Source organism: Triticum dicoccoides, chromosome 3B (genome assembly GCF_002162155.2).
Source record: "Triticum dicoccoides isolate Atlit2015 ecotype Zavitan chromosome 3B, WEW_v2.0, whole genome shotgun sequence".
NCBI lineage: Eukaryota > Viridiplantae > Streptophyta > Magnoliopsida > Poales > Poaceae > Triticum > Triticum dicoccoides.
In genome coordinates, this window is record NC_041385.1 from 402,971,678 (window position 1) to 402,991,260 (window position 19,583).

The 19,583-nt window shown below is 41.4% G+C and overlaps 1 protein-coding gene across 2 annotated transcripts; it reads left to right on the top strand.

Annotated features, from left to right (window-relative positions):
- The first annotated feature begins 11,429 nt into the window (after positions 1–11,429).
- On the top strand, positions 11,430–18,918 carry LOC119276213 (serine/threonine protein phosphatase 2A 55 kDa regulatory subunit B beta isoform-like). Of its 2 annotated transcripts, none has more exons than XM_037557224.1 (14): positions 11,430–11,710; positions 13,231–13,334; positions 13,451–13,546; positions 13,632–13,751; positions 14,098–14,265; positions 14,451–14,542; positions 15,160–15,278; positions 16,684–16,807; positions 16,941–17,064; positions 17,569–17,637; positions 17,745–17,836; positions 17,920–17,997; positions 18,153–18,220; positions 18,307–18,918. In XM_037557224.1, exons 1-14 carry the CDS (start codon positions 11,587–11,589, stop codon positions 18,441–18,443), a joined length of 1,515 nt encoding a protein of 504 aa, XP_037413121.1. In that variant the 5' UTR covers positions 11,430–11,586; the 3' UTR covers positions 18,444–18,918. The 2 variants fall into 2 exon arrangements, with proteins under 2 accessions (XP_037413121.1, XP_037413122.1); XM_037557225.1 differs by having other exon boundaries at positions 14,098–14,262.
- Positions 18,919–19,583: the final 665 nt, after the last annotated feature.

Consider the following 19,583-nt stretch of genomic DNA (forward strand, 5'->3'; position numbering starts at 1 on the left):
TTTCAGAAAATTAGTACCAAACAGAGTCTAGACGCTATGAAACTTTTTGATGATTTTTCTGGACCAGAAGGGACCCTATAAGCTTCATGAGAAGACCTAAAGTTCCACGAGGCAGCGACAAGCCTACCAGGCGCGCCCCAGGGAGGCGCCCCCAGGCTTATGGGCCCCTCGTGGCACCTCCTGACCTAATTCCTGCTCTATAAATTCAAAAATATTCCCCGTACATCACAGGGCCACCCCAAATATTTTTTCCGCAGCCGTGCTACTTCTTGAGCTTGTGTTGGTTTCCCTTGAAGAGGAAAGGGTGATGCAGCAATAGTAGCGTAAGTATTTCCCTCAGTTTTTGAGAACCAATGTATCAATCTTGTAGGAGGCGCCTCAAAAGTCCCACACACCTACACAAACAAACAAGAACTCGCAACCAACGCAATAAAGGGGTTGTCAATCCCTTCATGGCCACTTGCGAAAGTGAGATCTGATAATTCGAAGAGACTTGCAAAGATAACTTAATCACACATAAAAGAATTCAGAGGAGATTCAAATATTTCTCATAGGTAAACTTGATCATAAACCCACAATTCATCGGATCTCGACAAACACACCGCAAAAAGAGTTACATCGAATAGATCTGCAAGAAGATCAAGGAGAACATGGTATTGAGATCCAAAGAGAGAGAAGAAGCCATCTAGCTAATAACTATGGACCCGGAGGTCTCTGGTAAACTACTCACAACTCATCGGAGAGGCTATGGTGTTGATGTAGAAGCCCTCCATGGTCGATTCCCCCTCCGGCGGAGCGCCAACAAAGGCTCCAAGATGGGATCTCGCGGATACAGAAGGTTACGGCGGTGGAATTAGGTTTTCGTGGTCACCCCTGATGTTCTCGGGGTACGTGGGTATATATAGGAGGAAGAAGTAGGTCAGTGGATGCCCGAGGGGGCCACAAGATAGGGGGCGCGCCCAATAGGGGGCGCCCTCCACCCTCGTGACCGCCTCGGGTGTTGCTTGACTTGCACTCCAAGTCCTCTGGATCACGTTCGTTCCAAAAATCACGCTCCCAAAGGTTTCATTCCGTTTGGACTCCGTTTGATATTCCTTTTCTTCGAAACACTAAAATAGGCAAAAAAACAGCAATACGGGCTGGGCCTCCGGTTAGTAGGTTAGTCCCAAAAATGATATAAAAGTGTAAAGTAAAGCCCATAAACATCCAAAACGGGTAATATAATAGCATGGAACAATCAAAAATTATAGGTACGTTGGAGACGTATCAAGCATCCCCAAGCTTAATTCCTGCTCGTCCTCGAGTAGGTAAATGATAAAAACAGAATTTTTGATGTGGAATGCTACCTAACATAATTCTCAATGTAATTTTCTTTATTGTGGCATGAATGTTCAGATCCAAATGATTCAAAATAAAAGTTCATATTGACATAAGAAATAGTAATACTTCAAGCATACTAATCAAAGCAATCATGTCTTTTCAAAATAACATGGCTAAAGAAAGTTCATCCCTACAAAATCATATAGTTAGGCTATGTTTCATTTTCATCACACAAAATACTCCCATCAAGAACAACCCCGGTTTCAGCCAAGCAATTGGTTCATAATTTTTAACGTGCTTCAGCCTTTTTCAACTCTCACGCAATACATGAGCGTGAGCCATGGATATAGCACTATGGGTGGAATAGAATATGATGATGGAGGTTGTGTGGAGAAGACAAAAAAAGGAGAAAGTCTCACATTGACGAGGCTAATCAACGGGCTATGGAGATGCCCATCAATTGATGTCAACATGAGGAGTAGGGGTTGCCATGCAACGGATGCACTAGAGCTATAAATGTATGAAAGCTCAACAAAAGAAACTAGTGGGTGTGCATCCAACTTGCTTTCTCACGAAGACCTAGGGCATTTTGAGGAAGCCCATCGTAGGAATATACAAGCCAAGTTCTATAACGAAAAATTCCCACTAGTATATGAAAGTGACAATATATGAGACTCGCTATATGAAGAACATGATGCTACTTTGAAGCACAAGTGTGGAAAAGGAGATAGTAACATTGCCCCCTTTTTTATTTTTATTTTATTTTTTCTCTTTTTTTCTTTTTTTCTTTTGGCCTTTCCTTTTTTTATTTGGCCTTTCTTTCTTTTTTTTCCTTGGCCTTTCTTTTTTTTCTTTTTGGCATTTCTTTTTTTTATTTTGGGACAATGCTCTAATAATGATGATCATCACACTTTTATTTATTTACAACTCATGAATTACAACCCAAAACTAGAACAAGATATGACTCTATATGAATGCCTCCGGCGGTGTACCGGGATGGGCAATGAATCAAGAGTGACATGTATGAAAATTTATGCATGGTGGCTTTGCCACAAATACAATGTCAACTACATGATCATGCAAGGAAATATGACAATGATAATGTGTGTCATGATGATGAACGGAACAGTGAAAGTTGCATGGCAATATATCTCGGAATGGCTATGGGAATGCCATAATAGATAGGTATGGTGGATGTTTTAAGGAAGATATAAGGAGGTTTATGTGTGATAGAGCGTATCGTATCACGGGGTTTGGATGCACCGGTGAAGTTTGCACCAACTCTCAAGGTGAGAAAGGGCAATGCACGGTACCGAAGAGGCTAGCAATGATGGAAAGGTAAAAGTGTGTATAATCCATGGACTCACATTAGTCATAGAGAACTCATATACTTATTGCAAAAGTTTTATTAGCCCCCTCAAAGCAAAGTACTACTACGCATGCTCCTATGGGGGAGGTTGGTAGGAGTTAACCATCGCGCGCCCCCGACCTCCACTCAAGGGAAGGCAATCAAAAGAGCACCATATGCAATAAATTTGTTACACAAATTTTACCATACGTGCATGCTACGGGACTTGCCAACTTCAACACAAGCATTATTTAAATTCATAATCACCCAACTAGCATGACTCTAATATCACTACCTCCATATCTCAAAACAATTATCAAGTATCAAATTGATCATAGCATCCAATTCACTTCCTATGATAGTTTTTATTATACCCAACTTGGATGCTCATCATTCTAGGACCAATTTCATAACCATAGCAAATACCATTCTGTTCTAAAAGACTCTAAAATAATATAAGTGAAGCATGAGAGTTCAACAATTTCTTCAAAATTAAGCCACCGCCGTGCTCTAAAAGATATAAGTGAAGCACTAGAGCAAAAGCTATCTAGCTCAAAAGATATAAGTGAAGCACATAGAGTATTCTAATAAATTCCAATTAAGTGGGATTCTTCCAAAAGGTGTGTACATCAAGGATGATTGTGGAAAACTAAAAAAGCAAAGACTAATATAATACAAGACGCTCCAAGCAAAACACATATCATGTGGCGAATAAAAATATAGCTCCAAGTAAAGTTACCGATAAACGAAGACGAAAGAGGGGATGCCTTCCGGGGGCATCCCCAAGCTTAGGATTTTGGCTATTCTTGAATATCTTGGGGTGCCTTGGGCATCCCCAAGCTTTAGGCTTTTGCCACTCCTTATTCCATAGTCCATCAAATCTTTACCCAAAACTTGAAAACTTCAGAACACAAAACTCAACAGGAAATCTCATAAGCTCCGTTAGTGAAAGAAAGAAAAACCACCACATAAGGTACTGTAATGAACTCATTCTTTATTTATATTGGTGCTAAACCTACTATATTCCAAGTTCTCTATGGTTCATACCACTTAATACTAGCCATAGATGCATCAAAATAAGCAAATAACACACGAAAAACAGAATCTGTCAAAAACAGAACAGTCTGTAGCAATCTGTAACTCTCGAATACTTCTGGAACTCTAAAAATCCTACCAAAATAGGAAGTCCTGGTAAATTTATATATTGATCTACATCAAAAAGAATCAACGAAAGATCACGTTTCTTTGAATTACTAAAATTATTTTCGTGCGTGCAAAGTTTCTATTTTTCAGCAGAATCAAATTAACTATCACCATAGGTTATCCTATAGGTTCTACTTGGCACAAACACTAATTAAAACATAAAAACACATCTAAACATAAGGTAGATGCAAAATTTATTACTAAACAGAAACAAGAACAAAAAACACAAATAAAATTGGGTTGCCTCCCAACTAGCGCTATCGTTTAACGCCCCTAGCTAGGCATAAAAGCGAGGATAGATCTAAGTAGTGCCATCTTTGGCACTTGGAAAGAAAAGAGCAAATTTCCTTTCTATGGCATTCATCCTTCTATTTTGGGAAAGCACATTGCCATTAATGGAGGAAGTACAATTAAGCACGTTACGGAAATTTGCATCTAAACTAGACTTCATCTCTTTGATAATTTTGTTTTGATAAAAGCATAAGAGGGTGGTAGATTCAACCTTATCATTCATGGGGTGCCCAAATATAGTTTTCATTCTTTCATAGGTATCTATAGCATCCCCTTCAAGAAAACCTTCTTCAAAAATAGAATCTAGAACTTGCTTGAAAGAAGCGGGTAAGCCAACATAGAAACTTTTTAAGTAAACCTCAATTTGATATTGTGGTACATAGCTAGCTCGAATCCTTAATAACCTATCCCAAGCATCTTTTAAAGACTCATCAAGTAAATAACGAAAAATTCCGGAGTCATCTTCATCAAAATTATTTAATCTCTCATTGGTGACACCGGTGGGTCTTTCCATAGCATCATTATTTATGAGTTTAGAGAGGATAGAGGGGTTATCCAAGGTACTAGAACCCTGGAAAGGACCCTTAGTTCTTTTTTATTCGGCCATGGCAATGAAAAGGCAAACGGAAAAGAGAGAGGAGATTCGGAAAGAGAGGGCGAATAAAACGGCAAGGGTGAAGTGGGGGGGGGGAGGAAAACAAGAGGCAAATGGCAAATAATGTAAATGCGAGGGAGATGAGTTTGTGATGGGTACTTGGTATGTCTTGACTTGAGCGAAGACCTCCCCGGCAACGGCGCCAGAAATCCTTCTTGCTACATCTTGAGCTTGCGTTGGTTTTCCTTGAAGAGGAAAGGGTGATGTAGCAATAGTAGCATAAGTATTTCCCTCAGTTTTTGAGAACCAAGGTATCAATCATATAGGAGGCTCCTCAAAAGTTCCACACACCTACACAAACAAACAAGAACTCGCAACCAACGCAATAAAGGGGTTGTCAATCCCTTCACGGCCACTTGCGAAAGTGAGATCTGATAGAGATAATATGATAAGATAAATATATTTTTGGTATTTTATAATATAGATTGGAAAAGTAAAGATGCAAATAAAAGTAGATTGAAATCTTATATGATAAAAGATAGACCCGGGGGCCATAGGTTTCACTAGTGGCTTCTCTCAAGATAGCATAAGTATTGCGGTGGGTGAACAAATTACTGTCGAGCAATTGATAGAAAAGCGAATAATTATGAGATTATTTAGGCATGATCATGTATATAGGCATCACGTCCATGACAAGTAGACCGGCTCCTGCCTGCATCTACTACTATTACTCCACACATCGACCACTATCCAGCATGCATCTAGAGTATTAAGTTCATAAAGAACAGAGTAACACATTAATAAAGATGACATGATGTAGAGGGATAAACTCATGCAATATGATATAAACCCCATCTTTTTATCCTCGATGGCAACAATACAATACGTGCCTTGCTGCCCCTGCTGTCACTGGGAAAGGACACCGCAAGATTGAACCCAAAGCTAAGCACTTCTCCCATTGCAACAAAGATCAATCTAGTAGGCCAAACCAAACTGATAATTCAAAGAGACTTGCAAAGATAACTTAATCACACATAAAGAATTCAGAGGAGATTCAAATATTTCTCATAGATAAACTTGATCATAAACCCAGTTCATCGGATCTCGACAAACACACCGCAAAAAGAGTTACATCGAATAGATCCAAGAAGATCAAGAAGAACATGGTATTGAGATCCAAAGAGAGAGAGAAGAAGACATCTAGCTAATAACTATGTCCATTTTGCATCATGCTTTTATATCAATATTTATTGCATTATGGGCTATTATTACACATTATATCTCAATACTTATGGCTATTCTCTCTTATTTTACAAGGTTTACCATGAAGAGGGGGAATGCCGGCAGCTGGAATTCTGGCTGGAAAAGGAGCAAACGTTGGAAACCTATTCTCCACAACTCCAAAATTCCTGAAACTCCACGAAACAACTTTTTGGATTTAATAAGAATTTATGAGCGAAAGAAATAGGCCAGGGGGGCACACCTTGTCCAGGAGACAGGGGGCGCACCCCCCTGTAGGGCGCGGCCTCCTATCTCCTGGACCCCCTGGTGGGCCTCCGGCGTCCATCTTCTGCTATATCATCACTTTTACCCTGGAAAAAATCGTGGGCAAGCTTACGGGACGAAACTCCGCCGCCACGAGGCGGAACCTTGGAGGAATCAATCTAGGGCTCTGGCGGAGCTGTTCTACCGGGGACACTTCCCTCCGGGAGGGGGAAATCATCACCAACGTCATCACCAATGATCCTCTCATCGAGAAGGGGTCAATCTCCATCAACATCTTCACCAGCACCATCTCCTATCAAAACCCTAGTTCATCTCTTGTATCCAATCTTGTATCAAAACCACAAATTGGTACCTGCAAGTTGCTAGTAGTGTTGATTACTCCTTGTAGTTGATGCTAATTGGTTTACTTGGTGGAAGATCATATGTTCAGATCCTTTATGCATATTATTACTCCTCTGATTATGAACATGAATATGCTTCGTGAGTAGTTATGTTTGTTCCTGAGGACATGGGTGAAGTCTTGCTATTAGTAGTCATGTGAATTTGGTATTCGTTCGATATTTTGATGAGATGTATGTTATCTTTTCCTCTAGTGGTGTTATGTGAACGTTGACTACATGACACTTCACCATTATTTGGGCCTAGAGGAAGGCATGGGGAAGCAATAAGTAGATGATGGGTTGCTAGAGTGACAAAATCTTAAACCCTTGTTTATGCGTTGCTTCGTTAGGGGTTGATATGGATCCATATGCTTAATGATGTGGTTAGGTTTACGTTAATACCTTCTTTTGTAGTTGTGGATGCTTGCAATAGGGGTTAATCATAAGTGGGATGCTTGTCCAAGTTAGGGAAGTAGCTAAGTACCGGTCCACCCACATATCAAATTATCAAAGTACCGAACGCGAATCATATGAACATGATTGAAACTAGCTTGACGATAATTCCCAATGTGTCCTCGGGAGCTCCTTCTTCATTATTAGAATTTGTCCAGGCTTATCCTTTGCTACCTAAAGGATTGAGCCACCTTGCTGCACTTTATTTACTTTATTTACTTTTTGCTCGTTACTATTTATCTTATCACAAAACTATCTATCACCTACTATTTCAGTGCTTGCAAAGAAAACCTTATCGAAAACCGCTTATTATTTCCTTCTGCTCCTCGTTGGGTTCGACACTCTTACTTATCGAAAGGACTACGATAGATCCCCTACACTTGTGGGTCATCAATTACTATTGCATTTTTTGCATTTTTACCCCACATTCGAAACGGGCCTTCCCTGAGACACTTTAATGAGTTGGACCAACAATTAATAGTAGTCCTTGACGACCTACGTCCCCTTCTAAAACAACAGCCGCACCCCTAACGAGCTTAGAAATTTGTGAGTCCTCAAAAGAGCATAGAACCGAGTAGTTGGGAAATGGTTTACCTGGTTTCTTGAACTTGTTTCCCGCGGTGAGGTGTTGAGCTTGAGGGAGGTAGTTCGTTGAGCCTCTTCTTGAACCCTTGTTTTTTCGCCTGCATTACTATTACACTGTGTTTTTTCATACCCTGCCTTCCAACCAGGCCCTCACCGCGACACCATGAATTGGACCAACGATTATAAGGATACTACAGTTTTCAATGTATTATGAGAATACTACAGTTTTTATAATTACCATATTAAATTACTGTGAGCTGTTTGACAACCATACAAAACTGCAATATTAATACAATAGTATTCCCTAAACCACGGTATTTTCTCTACATGAAAAAAACAACCATGAACCTCTTTTTTTAAAACAGAGCACCTGAAAAAGAAGCCCATCCTTAGCCACCGCCGCCACCCTGTCGTCCGTGGAGGGTGTCTTGGTCGCCGACCATGAAGAAATCGAAAAGGTTCCTCCTGCTGCTTGCTCCAATTTTTCTTGAAAGTCATGTCTGTCCAATCCCTTTTTCGCTTTGCATGACGGACTGGCCTGTCCGGGATGACGAAGCCGTTTTTGTCCATGCGCCGCTCCGCTTTGCGTGGTGCGCCGCCGGCATAGCCGTGTTGCAAAGTGTCACGTCCTTGCTCCGCGCCAGGACGTTATACTAGTTCGATTGCATCTTGGTGAGTGTAACATCGAGCTTGTCCGTCCGTTCAATTAGTCAGTGGTTGCACTAGTTTGTGCATGTTGATGCTCTGTGCATGGCTGTTCATCAGCTTGCAACTCTAGCTAGCTAGCAACACGAGCGTTTGCAATTTTAGTTGGTGCATATAAGTTCTTGCCAAATAGGTCCACAATGATTATAATACTTTAAAATACTTTGTTATATCAAAATTGTGGTTTTTAGTGATAATCCATTTCTGAGCCCGGGCTCAGCTGCACCCACCCCTACGAAAAAAAATCAAATCAAATACTAGAAAATTTCAAAAAAAATTCTAATTTTTTGTGTGGTTGATATTTTGAGGCGTGAGCTTCGCTCCAATTTTCAAATCATTTGGACATTGGAGCAGCTGTTGGCAAAAAAAAAAACAAATCCAGGGCCTGTAAAAATGTTTACGGTTCACGCACTCCCGATTTGTCTTTTTTATTGAGAGCTGCTCAGATGTCCAAATGATCTACAAATTGGAGCGAACCTCACGCATCAAATTATCTACCACACAATTTTTTTTGGAATTTTGCTAGTGTTTATTTTGAATTTTTTATTGACCAGGTGCAAATGAGTCTGGGCACCGAAACGCTGCACTCGGTTTTTAGTACCTACAAATTAAATCACTATAGTTTTCAATACTTTGGTTTTTACAATATACTTTGCTATCAAAGACAACCTAAACTGTAATTACACAGTGATATGTACTGGAATATACCCCCTCTGTTCCATAGTATAAGAGCGTTTTTTACATTAGTGTAGTATAAAAAACGCTCTTATATTATGGGACGGAGGGAGTACATCGTTATTAGTACTAAAAGATAAAGAGTGAATAAGTGACTAAGATTAAGCTTACACATAAGGTTGTTGGTGGTGTCCAATACTCCCTCCATTTCCTTATACAAGGCCACTGTAAAAATACATTTTGCATCTATACAAGGCCATTAACAGTAATCGAGGCAAAAATTAATGATGTTTTCTCGTACTAGCAACTTATTTAATACTTGCATGCATGTAGTCATAATGACGATGTACTACTTCCTTCCCATTCCTTCCTTGCATACATGTAGGCGTATTAATGATTTCCATTAACGAAATAAAGGTTGGCTTGCAAAGCACATTAAATTTTATCTTGGTACCTGTAATTTGAGTTTGTGGTCTTGTATAAGGGAATGTAGGGAGTAATACGGGTTGATCTCAGCTTTTTATACCTGTAATTTGAGTGTGTGTCCTTGTATAAAGGAATAGAGGGAGTAATACTGGTTGATCTTAGCTTGGTACCTATAATTTGAGTTTATGGGGAGTAATACGGGTTGATGTCAGCTCATGCCACAATGTTGTTGTCTTAGCTTTGGTGAAAGGATGTGGTAATATTGTGGCCAGAGACAGCTGTAACCTGCCTGCAAACCATGATTATGGTTAACTAACAGCGGAAGGAAAGACGGGTGACACAATGATTGTCTTCGTACAAACTAGTACTACCTCTCTCTCAGTTTACAGGGCGTGCGCGTACCCCTAGATCGTCAATTTGACCAACCTAATACAAGTCATATATTACAAAAAATATACCAACATAAACTTCGGAGTTTCTACTTTCAAAAGGTATAATTTTTGTGATATATAGTTTATATTATGGTGATAAAATTAGCAACCTAGGTATATGCATAGGACTTGTAAACTGAAACGGAGGTAGTACAAGGTGCCATGGATCGTGAAAGCCAACGATGCTTTCCCGGTAGGAATGCAGCAAGTGGAGATCCTCTTCATTTTCACGTACCACAGGGCACGGGCAGGTATGTAGGTATACCTATACATATAGTAGTAATAACATTTATTTTTCGCATGATAATACGTGTCTCATTTATATCATAAGGATCATAGCACTTTTTTTATTTACAATAGGAGCGTCGTCGTGTATCGATATGTCCACTGGACAGGTATCATTTTCTTTCTTCCAAGGGCGATCTGGCCTCCGCCGCCGTCCTCTGGCGGCTCCCCTCCGCCGACAAGGTCCCGGGGGTGAGGGGGATCATCGGATCCACGCGTTTTGATCGTTTAGGCATTAGTAACCCAGGGTTAGGGTTGTTCATCGTCTTGACTTTTGCGATGGTGATGGCGGCGTCGAATAAAAAATCTTTGGATCCTTCCCCGACGAGGCGATCTGTGTTGGGGTTGGATTTGAAACTAGTCTGTTCAAGTAAGGGTGGTGTGGTGGCGGCGACATCCTCGTGGTGGACCTGTATCCTCGGACTACGCCATTGCGACGACGTTTACTTCAGAGTCGACACGGAGCTAGCAATGTAGTCCACAAGTAGATGCAGATTGTGTTATGCATCGACGACATCTGAAAGATGGTGGATTGCGTGATGGGTTTGTGGCTCGTGGCAAGGAGGTATGGTTTCCTCCTCTTACGTATTAGTCATGCAGGGTGCTAGATCTTGAGTTCGATGGAGTGTCCGGAGTGTTGCTTGGGTCTGATTCGTTTAACGACAATGACTTTGCCTTCATCGGCGAGCCACCTTAGATGATAATCAATTATGTTAATTTACTTACATTCTGGACCAATTCCACTTTAATTTACTTACGAAACTTCTAATAAAAATATAAAATAATTCACGGTCAAAATTGATGAACATTCATTTACATGATCGCATTATTATTGACAGATAAATTACAAGCTAATGTATTAGAATAGAATATTGATGCCCATTGCAACGTAGGGACATCTTTCTAGTCATGAAAGAAAGACACATAGCAGTTTACTTTTTATTTCGAGAGACAGAGAGAGGACGCGCAGCAGCTAGCAATGGCAATGCGACAACCCGATTTACTCCTCCATCCATCCATGTTTTCGTCGTCGCGGCGAGGGCAGGGCAGTCGCTCCCGGCAATGGCGACCGATGACGCCAAGAATGACCGCATCATAAATCGGGAAACCATTTTCTTTTGCTTTCTTCCTTCCCTCTCGGTTGTCGTATGCGCCCGCCCCGCCCCCGCCCCCGCCCCCACCACCCTCCTCCCCTCCCAATCTCCCTTTCTTATTGGCCATTTGGCCCCATGAAACCCCAAACCCTCGCCGGCCTCGCCACACCCGCCGCGTAGCACCGCACCATCGCGCCACCCCCCTCGCCTTCGTCGGGGAACCCCGCCACCGATCCCGCCCCGCCTCCTCCCGCCCGCGCCCGCGCCCACGCGTCCGATCCAGCCCTACATGATGAACGGGGCAGCGGCGCCCGAGCCCACGGAGGCCCCGGCCCCGTCCCCCCAGGTGCCGCTCGACTGGAGGTTCTCGCAGGTCTTTGGCGAGCGTGGCGCCGGCGAGGACGTCCAGGATGGTACCGATCGACCCCTCTCTGCTCTCTATTCTCCCTCCTTTTGGTTTCTTCGTCGCTGGTACCAGCTGGATCTCAGTGTTTCTCTGCTCCCGAGCTGTGTGTGAGGCCAGGAGCCGTGAATGGCTGCTTATCATGAGATTTCTGGGAAATTCCTGCGCGGATCGACCCACGAACTCGCCCGCTGTAGAGGTGGCTTCGGATGTCTTGTGCCAAAGCTCGATGCTTTGGTGCCGGGGACGTGGGATTTGTTGCTTCGTCTCCTTCAGATCAGTGATGCATCCTGTTGTTGATGCTGTTTAGGTAGTTTTCACTAGTACGTACATGTGTAGGCACCGTGCCATTCTGTGGAGCAGTCAAGGTCTTTCCATTAGAGGGTAGAGTAGTGTGTCATATACTGTAGGAGTCAAGCTGAATACCATAAGTTGGGCTGTGTATATGTAATAAGTTTTCATGGTTGCGTGTTTAGGTTGGCAATTGACTCTGACCAGACAAATGCATGTTGTCGTGCAGCGAGTGTCCAACAATCATGATTGTCTGTTCTTGTACTTCTGTAAGTTTAGTGATATGAAATAGGACGATACAATAGAGCTTGGGTTTGGGCGTACGCCTTATTATTTCTTGAAACAGTAGGCGGATGATAACAAAAATCCCAACACAGAATTCATGATTTTCAGGCAAAGATGGACGCGCACTGGAACATGTATGAATGGATTTTGTTTCTGTTCATTTTCATTTTCATACTTGATTATTGTTCATCTATCCCAATCTAGCTCGCCGCAGTGTCACTTGGCATACACCTAAAAGGTCAAACCCTTTTTAGGGAAAAGAAGGTCAAGCTCTTGATAGAACATGAGAATGTTGCCTGTGTTGCTTTGTTCTTCAATCTCAATTGCTAATTTCGCTAACTGCTTCTGATTGTCATATTTGTGAATCGCATGGATTTTTAAATGCTTGGTCATTTCCATTATGTTGGTCTGTAGCACTAGCGCCTGGTTTAACACAATCACTTAGTTTCGGTTAATATTGATCCTCAGTCTTTTTATTGTTTTGCTCGGCTGAATTGAACTTGTTATGAGTCAATCTACTGCTTCAGTGGCGGTGCTAGAGCAAAACCCTGTGGGGCCAACTTCTAAAAAAGCTTCCGCACTTGATGGACTTTGGTGTGTATATGAGCATATGAGCATGGTGGCAATGTTCTCAAAAACCTGTGATGCCAATTGACCACACAGCTCATGTAACACTGGCACTCTACTGCTTTCAAGTTACTGAAGGCTCGCAAACACTTGATGAAAACAGTGCTATTCTTGGCACCTTTTCCTTCTGTTGCATCTTGGCTTTGTAGGCTTTTAACCTTGTTTTTCTATGTGTTTGTTTGTGATGAAATTAATAAGTATGTATGATTGCATGCTATTATACATGTTTATCCCCAATGCTTCTTGTACGACCAAACATAGGCTGCCATAATATGGTACGTCTTCATATTAACTTAATCTTACTGTTTTTCGTATTGTTCTCTGCAGTTGACATCATCTCTGCAATAGAGTTCAATAAATTAGGACATCATCTTGCCACTGGAGACAGAGGTGGCCGAGTTGTTTTGTTTGAAAGGACAGATGCCAAAGATGTATGTACATAGAACTGACTTGTGTTTTGTGATAAAAAAAATCAGAGGATGCATGTACTTCTGGGATTTTATTGTTGTGTTCGATGGCTGAATATTTTCTGTCTGTTTTTGTTTAGCACGTCTCTAGAAAAGATGCTGAGAAAGCCGATTATTCTATCAGCAGGCATCCAGAATTTCGTTACAAAACTGAGTTTCAAAGCCATGAACCAGAGGTATACCTTTATGAGAACTGTTAAGTGCAGCATTAGTTTTGTGAAGTACCTGCAATTTGACCAAGCGGTCTTGTTATGGAAATAGTTTGATTACCTTAAAAGCTTGGAAATTGAAGAGAAGATTAACAAGATAAAGTGGTGCCAAGAAACGAATGGCGCATCGTTTCTTCTGTCCACAAATGACAAAACGATCAAGTTTTGGAAGGTATGCTTTATTGAACAATAGCTGGACATTTCCTCTTAAAGTCAACTGCTCCACACCTTCTAGCTTGCAATTTCTTGAAAACCCTTTGTAGTCAATCTGCTAATATAAACAACCCTCCGGTGTTTTTTAGTTTGTCTGCTTGGTGTACATTTTTGCTTCATGTACATATGTCCGTGCAACCTATTGATGATTTTGTTTTGTTTTATGTTTACATTTTACACATTTCTCTGTGTGAATATGTTTTGGGTTACTTTATTTACCTACTCTTTTGAAGGTCTATTTACTTATTGGCATAGTAAGGTGCAACTGAGAAAGAATTTGTGCTTAATGAAGCTACCTTGTATAGGTCCAAGAAAAGAAGGTTAAAAAAATATGTGAGATGAATATGAACCCTTCAAATGCTCCTGCAAATGGTAGCCCTGTTGGCAGTACTATGTGTGGTTCAAGCGCACGTACTCCAAATGGTGGAATTTTGAAGCCTGGTGGACTTCCTTTACTTCGCCTGCCTGTGGTAGTTGTACTCAACTCAAATCTGAAGAAATATTTTTTGAACTTATCAGACACTACCATTGTGTTAATTTCTCGTCTTCTTGTTGAGCTGAACATGATCTTCATATGATTCTCAGTCTGATACCTGTCCTTGATTTTACCTGTATCTTCTTGATTTGCTACATTTACCTAACCATTCCTATACAACAGGTTACAAGCCAGGAAACAAGTCTCGCTGCAAATTGCCGTAGAGTCTATGCTCATGCACATGATTACCATATCAATTCCATTTCAAATAACAGGTCTTGGACATTACTCATGCTTAACAATTAGTTGTACCGTAGTTAATATTACAAAGTTGACTTGCAAACCTTACAAGCTCATGACGCCAACTTTGAAAGTATGGGTAAAGTTCACCCAAGTTGTTCTGCAAAATACACATTTATTTAGTCTTACCATATTTTTGTGTTTTGAGACTTCCATCTGTAGAATTTCATGTGTGGTTGGCTGTATGTTAGAAGGTAAAGCATTAGACTTCATATATATGCTTATGAGTTAATTTTATACATGCAGGGTTATACCTGCGAAAAATCATGCAGTGATATGATTAAATGTCCTCCAAAATATTGTGTGGTGCATGTCTGTTCATAAATCTGCATCTTTTTTTTGCTGGTGCACATAGTCTAACATGATGTACATATGTGCTTGTTTTCCGACTTTCTCAAGTACCTAAATAAAGTCACCCACCGTTGCATGTACAAACATAATTCTCTTTTAATGCATGATCTCCCACTTTCAAGGTAGTCATCGGGAGTATATACTTTACTGTTGTGCACCTTATGTACGTTGATTCAGCTTAGCTAAAATCTGTTCGTTTTTATGCAGTGACATAAATTGCTTCTTGTTCTTTCCTTCGCAGTGATGGTGAGACATTTATATCAGCAGATGATTTGCGGATAAATCTTTGGAATTTGGAAATTAGCAATCAAAGTTTCAACATTGTTGACGTTAAACCAACGAACATGGAGGATCTCACCGGTATTACTTCCAAATCTACAAACTCTTAGCTGTGCTTTCTAGAAGCATGCTTTGTATAGCTAAAGCTATATGTTCGAGAACAAAAACATTTATAGCCTCAACTCACTTAGTCAGAAAAAGATACCCTCCCATACAGCTATGATTGACTAGTTTAGTCCTCATGACATATACTACAGCTACAAGTGTTTATACGGTCCTGAGTCATGGGAACATTATTTCTTTTCATGTAAATAAGGAAATACAACAACAACAACAGCAACAACAAAGCCTTTAGTCCCAAACAAGTTGGGGTAGGCTAGAGGTGAAACCCATAAGATCTCGCAACCAACTCATGGCTATGGCACATGGATAGCAAGCTTCCACGCACCCCTGTGCATAGCTAGTTCTTTGGTGATACTCCAATTCTTCAAGTCTCTCTTAACGGACTCCTCCCATGTCAAATTCGGTCTACCCCGACCTCTCTTGACATTCTCCGCACGCTTTAGCCATCCGCTATGCACTGCAGCTTCTGGAGGCCTGCGCTGAATATGCCCAAACCATCTCAGATGATGTTGGACAAGCTTCTCTTCAATTGGTGCTACCCCAACTCTATCTCGTATATCATCATTCTTGACTCGATCCTTCCTCGTGTGGCTACACATCCATCTCAACATACGCATCTCCGCCACACCTAACTGTTGAACATGTTGCAGGCCTTTTAGTCGGCCTACACTCAGCGCCATACAACATTGCGGGTCGAACCGCCGTCCTGTAGAACTTGCCTTTTAGCTTTTGTGGCACTCTCTTGTCACAGAGAATGCTAGAAGCTTGGCGCCACTTCATCCATCCTGCTTTAATTTGATGGTTCACATCTTCATCAATACCCCCATCCTCCTGCAGCATTGACCCCAAATATCGAAAGGTGTCCTTCTGAGGCACCACCTGCCCATCAAGCCTAAGGGGCTGTTTGGATCATTGCCTCAAGGCGCCCTGCCAAAATATTGGTAGTTGACCAACTCTAGGTATCCATTTGGTTGCATGCCAAATAATTGGCACGCCCACGCCTCCACAACATCTCTAGTTCAATTCTCACCCAATATTTTGGCAAGGCATGGGCGGCTGATTCCTGCGCCAATATTTTGGCAAGCCAACGATTGGCAAGGCTGGCGCTGGCTCAAACCAAACAGACCCTAACTCCTCCTCCACCTAGTAGTACTGAACCGCACATCATGTAAATAACGAAATAGTCAACTAAAATTGGTTATAGGTGAAATGGATGCATAGTTCTTACTTCAAACACGGGTTGTAGGTGTTACAGGTCTATCCTAATTGACCTTTGTATTTACATGTTCTTCAAGTTTTTGAGGTGACATCTGTTTGCTTAACATGTCTCTGGCAGTTACGTTTTTATTCTGTAAATCTGCAGAGGTTATAACATCTGCGGAGTTCCACCCTTCTCACTGTAATACACTGGCATATAGTAGCTCAAAGGGCTCCATTCGACTCGTTGACCTGCGGCAGTCAGCTCTTTGTGATACTCATTCCAAACTGTGAGCTTCCATTTGACTTGTTCCTTTTAATATTTCAATATTCAGTACTATGTTTAGAAGAACAAACGGTGGACATTGATTTGTTAGCACTGTCTCAAATTGATCATCTTAAAGTTGCCTTTTGCTCTTGTAGCTTTGAGCAGCATGAGGCCCCAGGTTCAAGATCCTTTTTTACTGAGATTATAGCCTCAATTTCTGACATAAAGTTCTCCATGGACGGGAGACATATTCTTAGTCGTGACTACATGACTTTGAAGGTCTCTTTCTGAAACTTCTTTGCGTGACTGCTTTAAGTTTCATAATCAGTTCATTTGTTGACCCCCACCCTGCACTTCCCTTTGTTTCCTCAATTAAAATGAAGGTAGTTGATTGCATTGTAATCCCTGATACAGTATAACCAAGTTAACATGTCTACTGTAGAGATATTTTTATTTTCTTTGTAAGCTGATATTGAAGGTCAACCCGTAGGTTCTGATTGAGGTGACCCTTTATATATACGCAATTCACTCTTCACAAATCAATCATAGTCATGCAATCACCAATGCACCATGACTGTGTCTATCTTTGTAATACTTAAATTATTTCTTGTACTTAGTAGTTCATTTCATCATGGAAGCTGCTGCTCTATAGAACTTAGGTAGTATACTACTACATTTAGCTATGTAAGCGTTATCTATCTGCAGTAACCCAGTAGCAATCATTTTGCAAACAGTTCTATTTTGGTGCTTTACCACGATTAGATTGTTTATCTCCTATTACAGCTATGGGATGTTAATATGGATTCTGGTCCAGTTGCAACGTTCCAGGTTCACGAGTACCTAAGGCCTAAGGTAATTTCTCCGATGTTAAGATCTATGATTTGATAGTTCTTTGAGGATGATGAGCAACACATATTTCTCTGGAGTAACTCTATTTCACGTGTTTTCTTAAACTGCAGTTATGTGATTTATATGAAAACGACTCGATTTTTGACAAATTTGAATGTTGTCAAAGTGGCGATGGGTTGCGAGTAGCAACTGGTTCTTACAGGTAGGTTGGTATGCTCAGCTCCGTTGTAGCACAACTTAGTTTCCTTCATGGAATTAATGGTTCGTTAATCTGTGTTCCTTCAGCAATATTTTCCGAGTGTTCAATTGTGGTGCTGGTGGCAGTGAGGTGACAACACTTGAAGCAACTCGAAACCCTACAAGGTAATTAATTCCTCTTTTCACATCATATAAATCAGTGTATGTTCGCTGCTACTATGCGTGCTTGTGAAATTGATTGTTTGTTTACCAATGGTTGCTAAAATAATATACCATGGTGCTAGGGCTTCTTGATTCCATCGTTTTTCCTACTTGTGCAGAAGGCAGATTCAGAATCCCGCACGGCCTGCGAGATCTCTAGGTAGTCTTACAAGGGTTGTTAGACGAGGTTAGCTTTATTGCAGCTATTTATGCTTCGTACTTGAGCTGCAGAGGCTTTTCATTGCAGCTATGTATATTGTAAATCTTATGCAGGTGCAGAGAACACTGGAATAGATGCGAACGGGAACTCCTACGACTTAAGCACAAAACTGCTCCATTTGGCATGGCACCCGTCCGAGAATTTAATTGCCTGTGCTGCAGCCAACAGCTTGTACATGTACTATGCGTAAAACACGGGAAATGAGCGAAGGGACAGTATTTTTTGGTAGCTGCTCCCGGCGAGAAGAGGAGTTACATTATCCCTGGTGCGGCAAATCAGGGAGATGGTGTATTTTGGGCCAGTCACATGCTGTTCTTTTGAGTTCCATATATAGAGCTGTCCAAGAGTCCAAGAGGAAGTGACTGGATCATTCCCGGGAAGCAGCTTGATTCTGATTATTTTTTTATTTTATAGGGGAAAGGCCTGTCTTTCCCCTATAGGTTCATTTAGGTTTAAGATAAGATTCTGGTTCACCATTTGGAAGGAACAAAACTTTTGGGCATCTCCAGTAGATGACAAGGGGATGACCTGCCGTTGCGATGGAATCGTGGGGCTTGTAGCATCAGGGGCATTCATGTTTTTGATAATTTTCTATTTCAATAGTGACCTTTCTCATTCCTCCCAGCGTCAGTACAGACACCGTGCTATACGGAAAGTGATGTCTACTGCACCTGTTCTGCGATGTCCATTTGTTGTGTGAGCAGAAAAGCTATGCGAGTCCCATGTTTTTTTTGTCGCATCACTCACAAATACTGATATCATCCTGTAGGCTTGTTTCTTTATAACTCAAATGCCTTCAAAAGTACAAGCATTTGAAATTAAAGTCATTCCTATCTGAGTTCCAAAAGGAGTTTTTTTTTCTTTTCGAGAGAATCCAAAAAGAGATCGGGACCCTTTTTTTTTCCTAGAGATCAAGAGATTGCCATACCCGTACGTGGAAGATGGACTGACTATGGCCGGGATCAATGCTACAAAAAGGATGTCCAAGAAAAGATATCAACCACGTGGCATGTATGGTAAGCAATTCAAACTAATCCAAAAGAAAAGATACAAACGACTGGTTGTGTGGGGAAGTCTTCTTATATGCAGGAAGGACTACATTGTCTACATTTTCAAAACCGAGGTGGTCTACACCACCTCGGAGGCCATACGACAGAAGAGCGGCTATGTGGTGACAAGTTTCGTTGAGCCAGTTTCAAGCCGGTGACTGAAGATGCCGTGCAACTTGGATGACCCGAGGCGCAGCCAAGTTTGAAGACCGCTTCAGGGGCTACTATCGGCATCCCGGCCGAGGGGGTCCTCGCCATGTCGAGTCCCGGCTTGGTGGGTC

Coding starts and splice junctions, on each gene's coding strand:
- LOC119276213 (XM_037557224.1), top strand. CDS start 11,587: ATGATGAACGGGGCAGCGGCGCCCGAGCCCACGGAGGCCCCGGCCCCG. Junction 13,335..13,450: donor AAAGGACAGATGCCAAAGAT/GTATGTACATAG, acceptor GTTTTTGTTTAG/CACGTCTCTAGAAAAGATGC. Junction 13,752..14,097: donor AAACGATCAAGTTTTGGAAG/GTATGCTTTATT, acceptor TACCTTGTATAG/GTCCAAGAAAAGAAGGTTAA.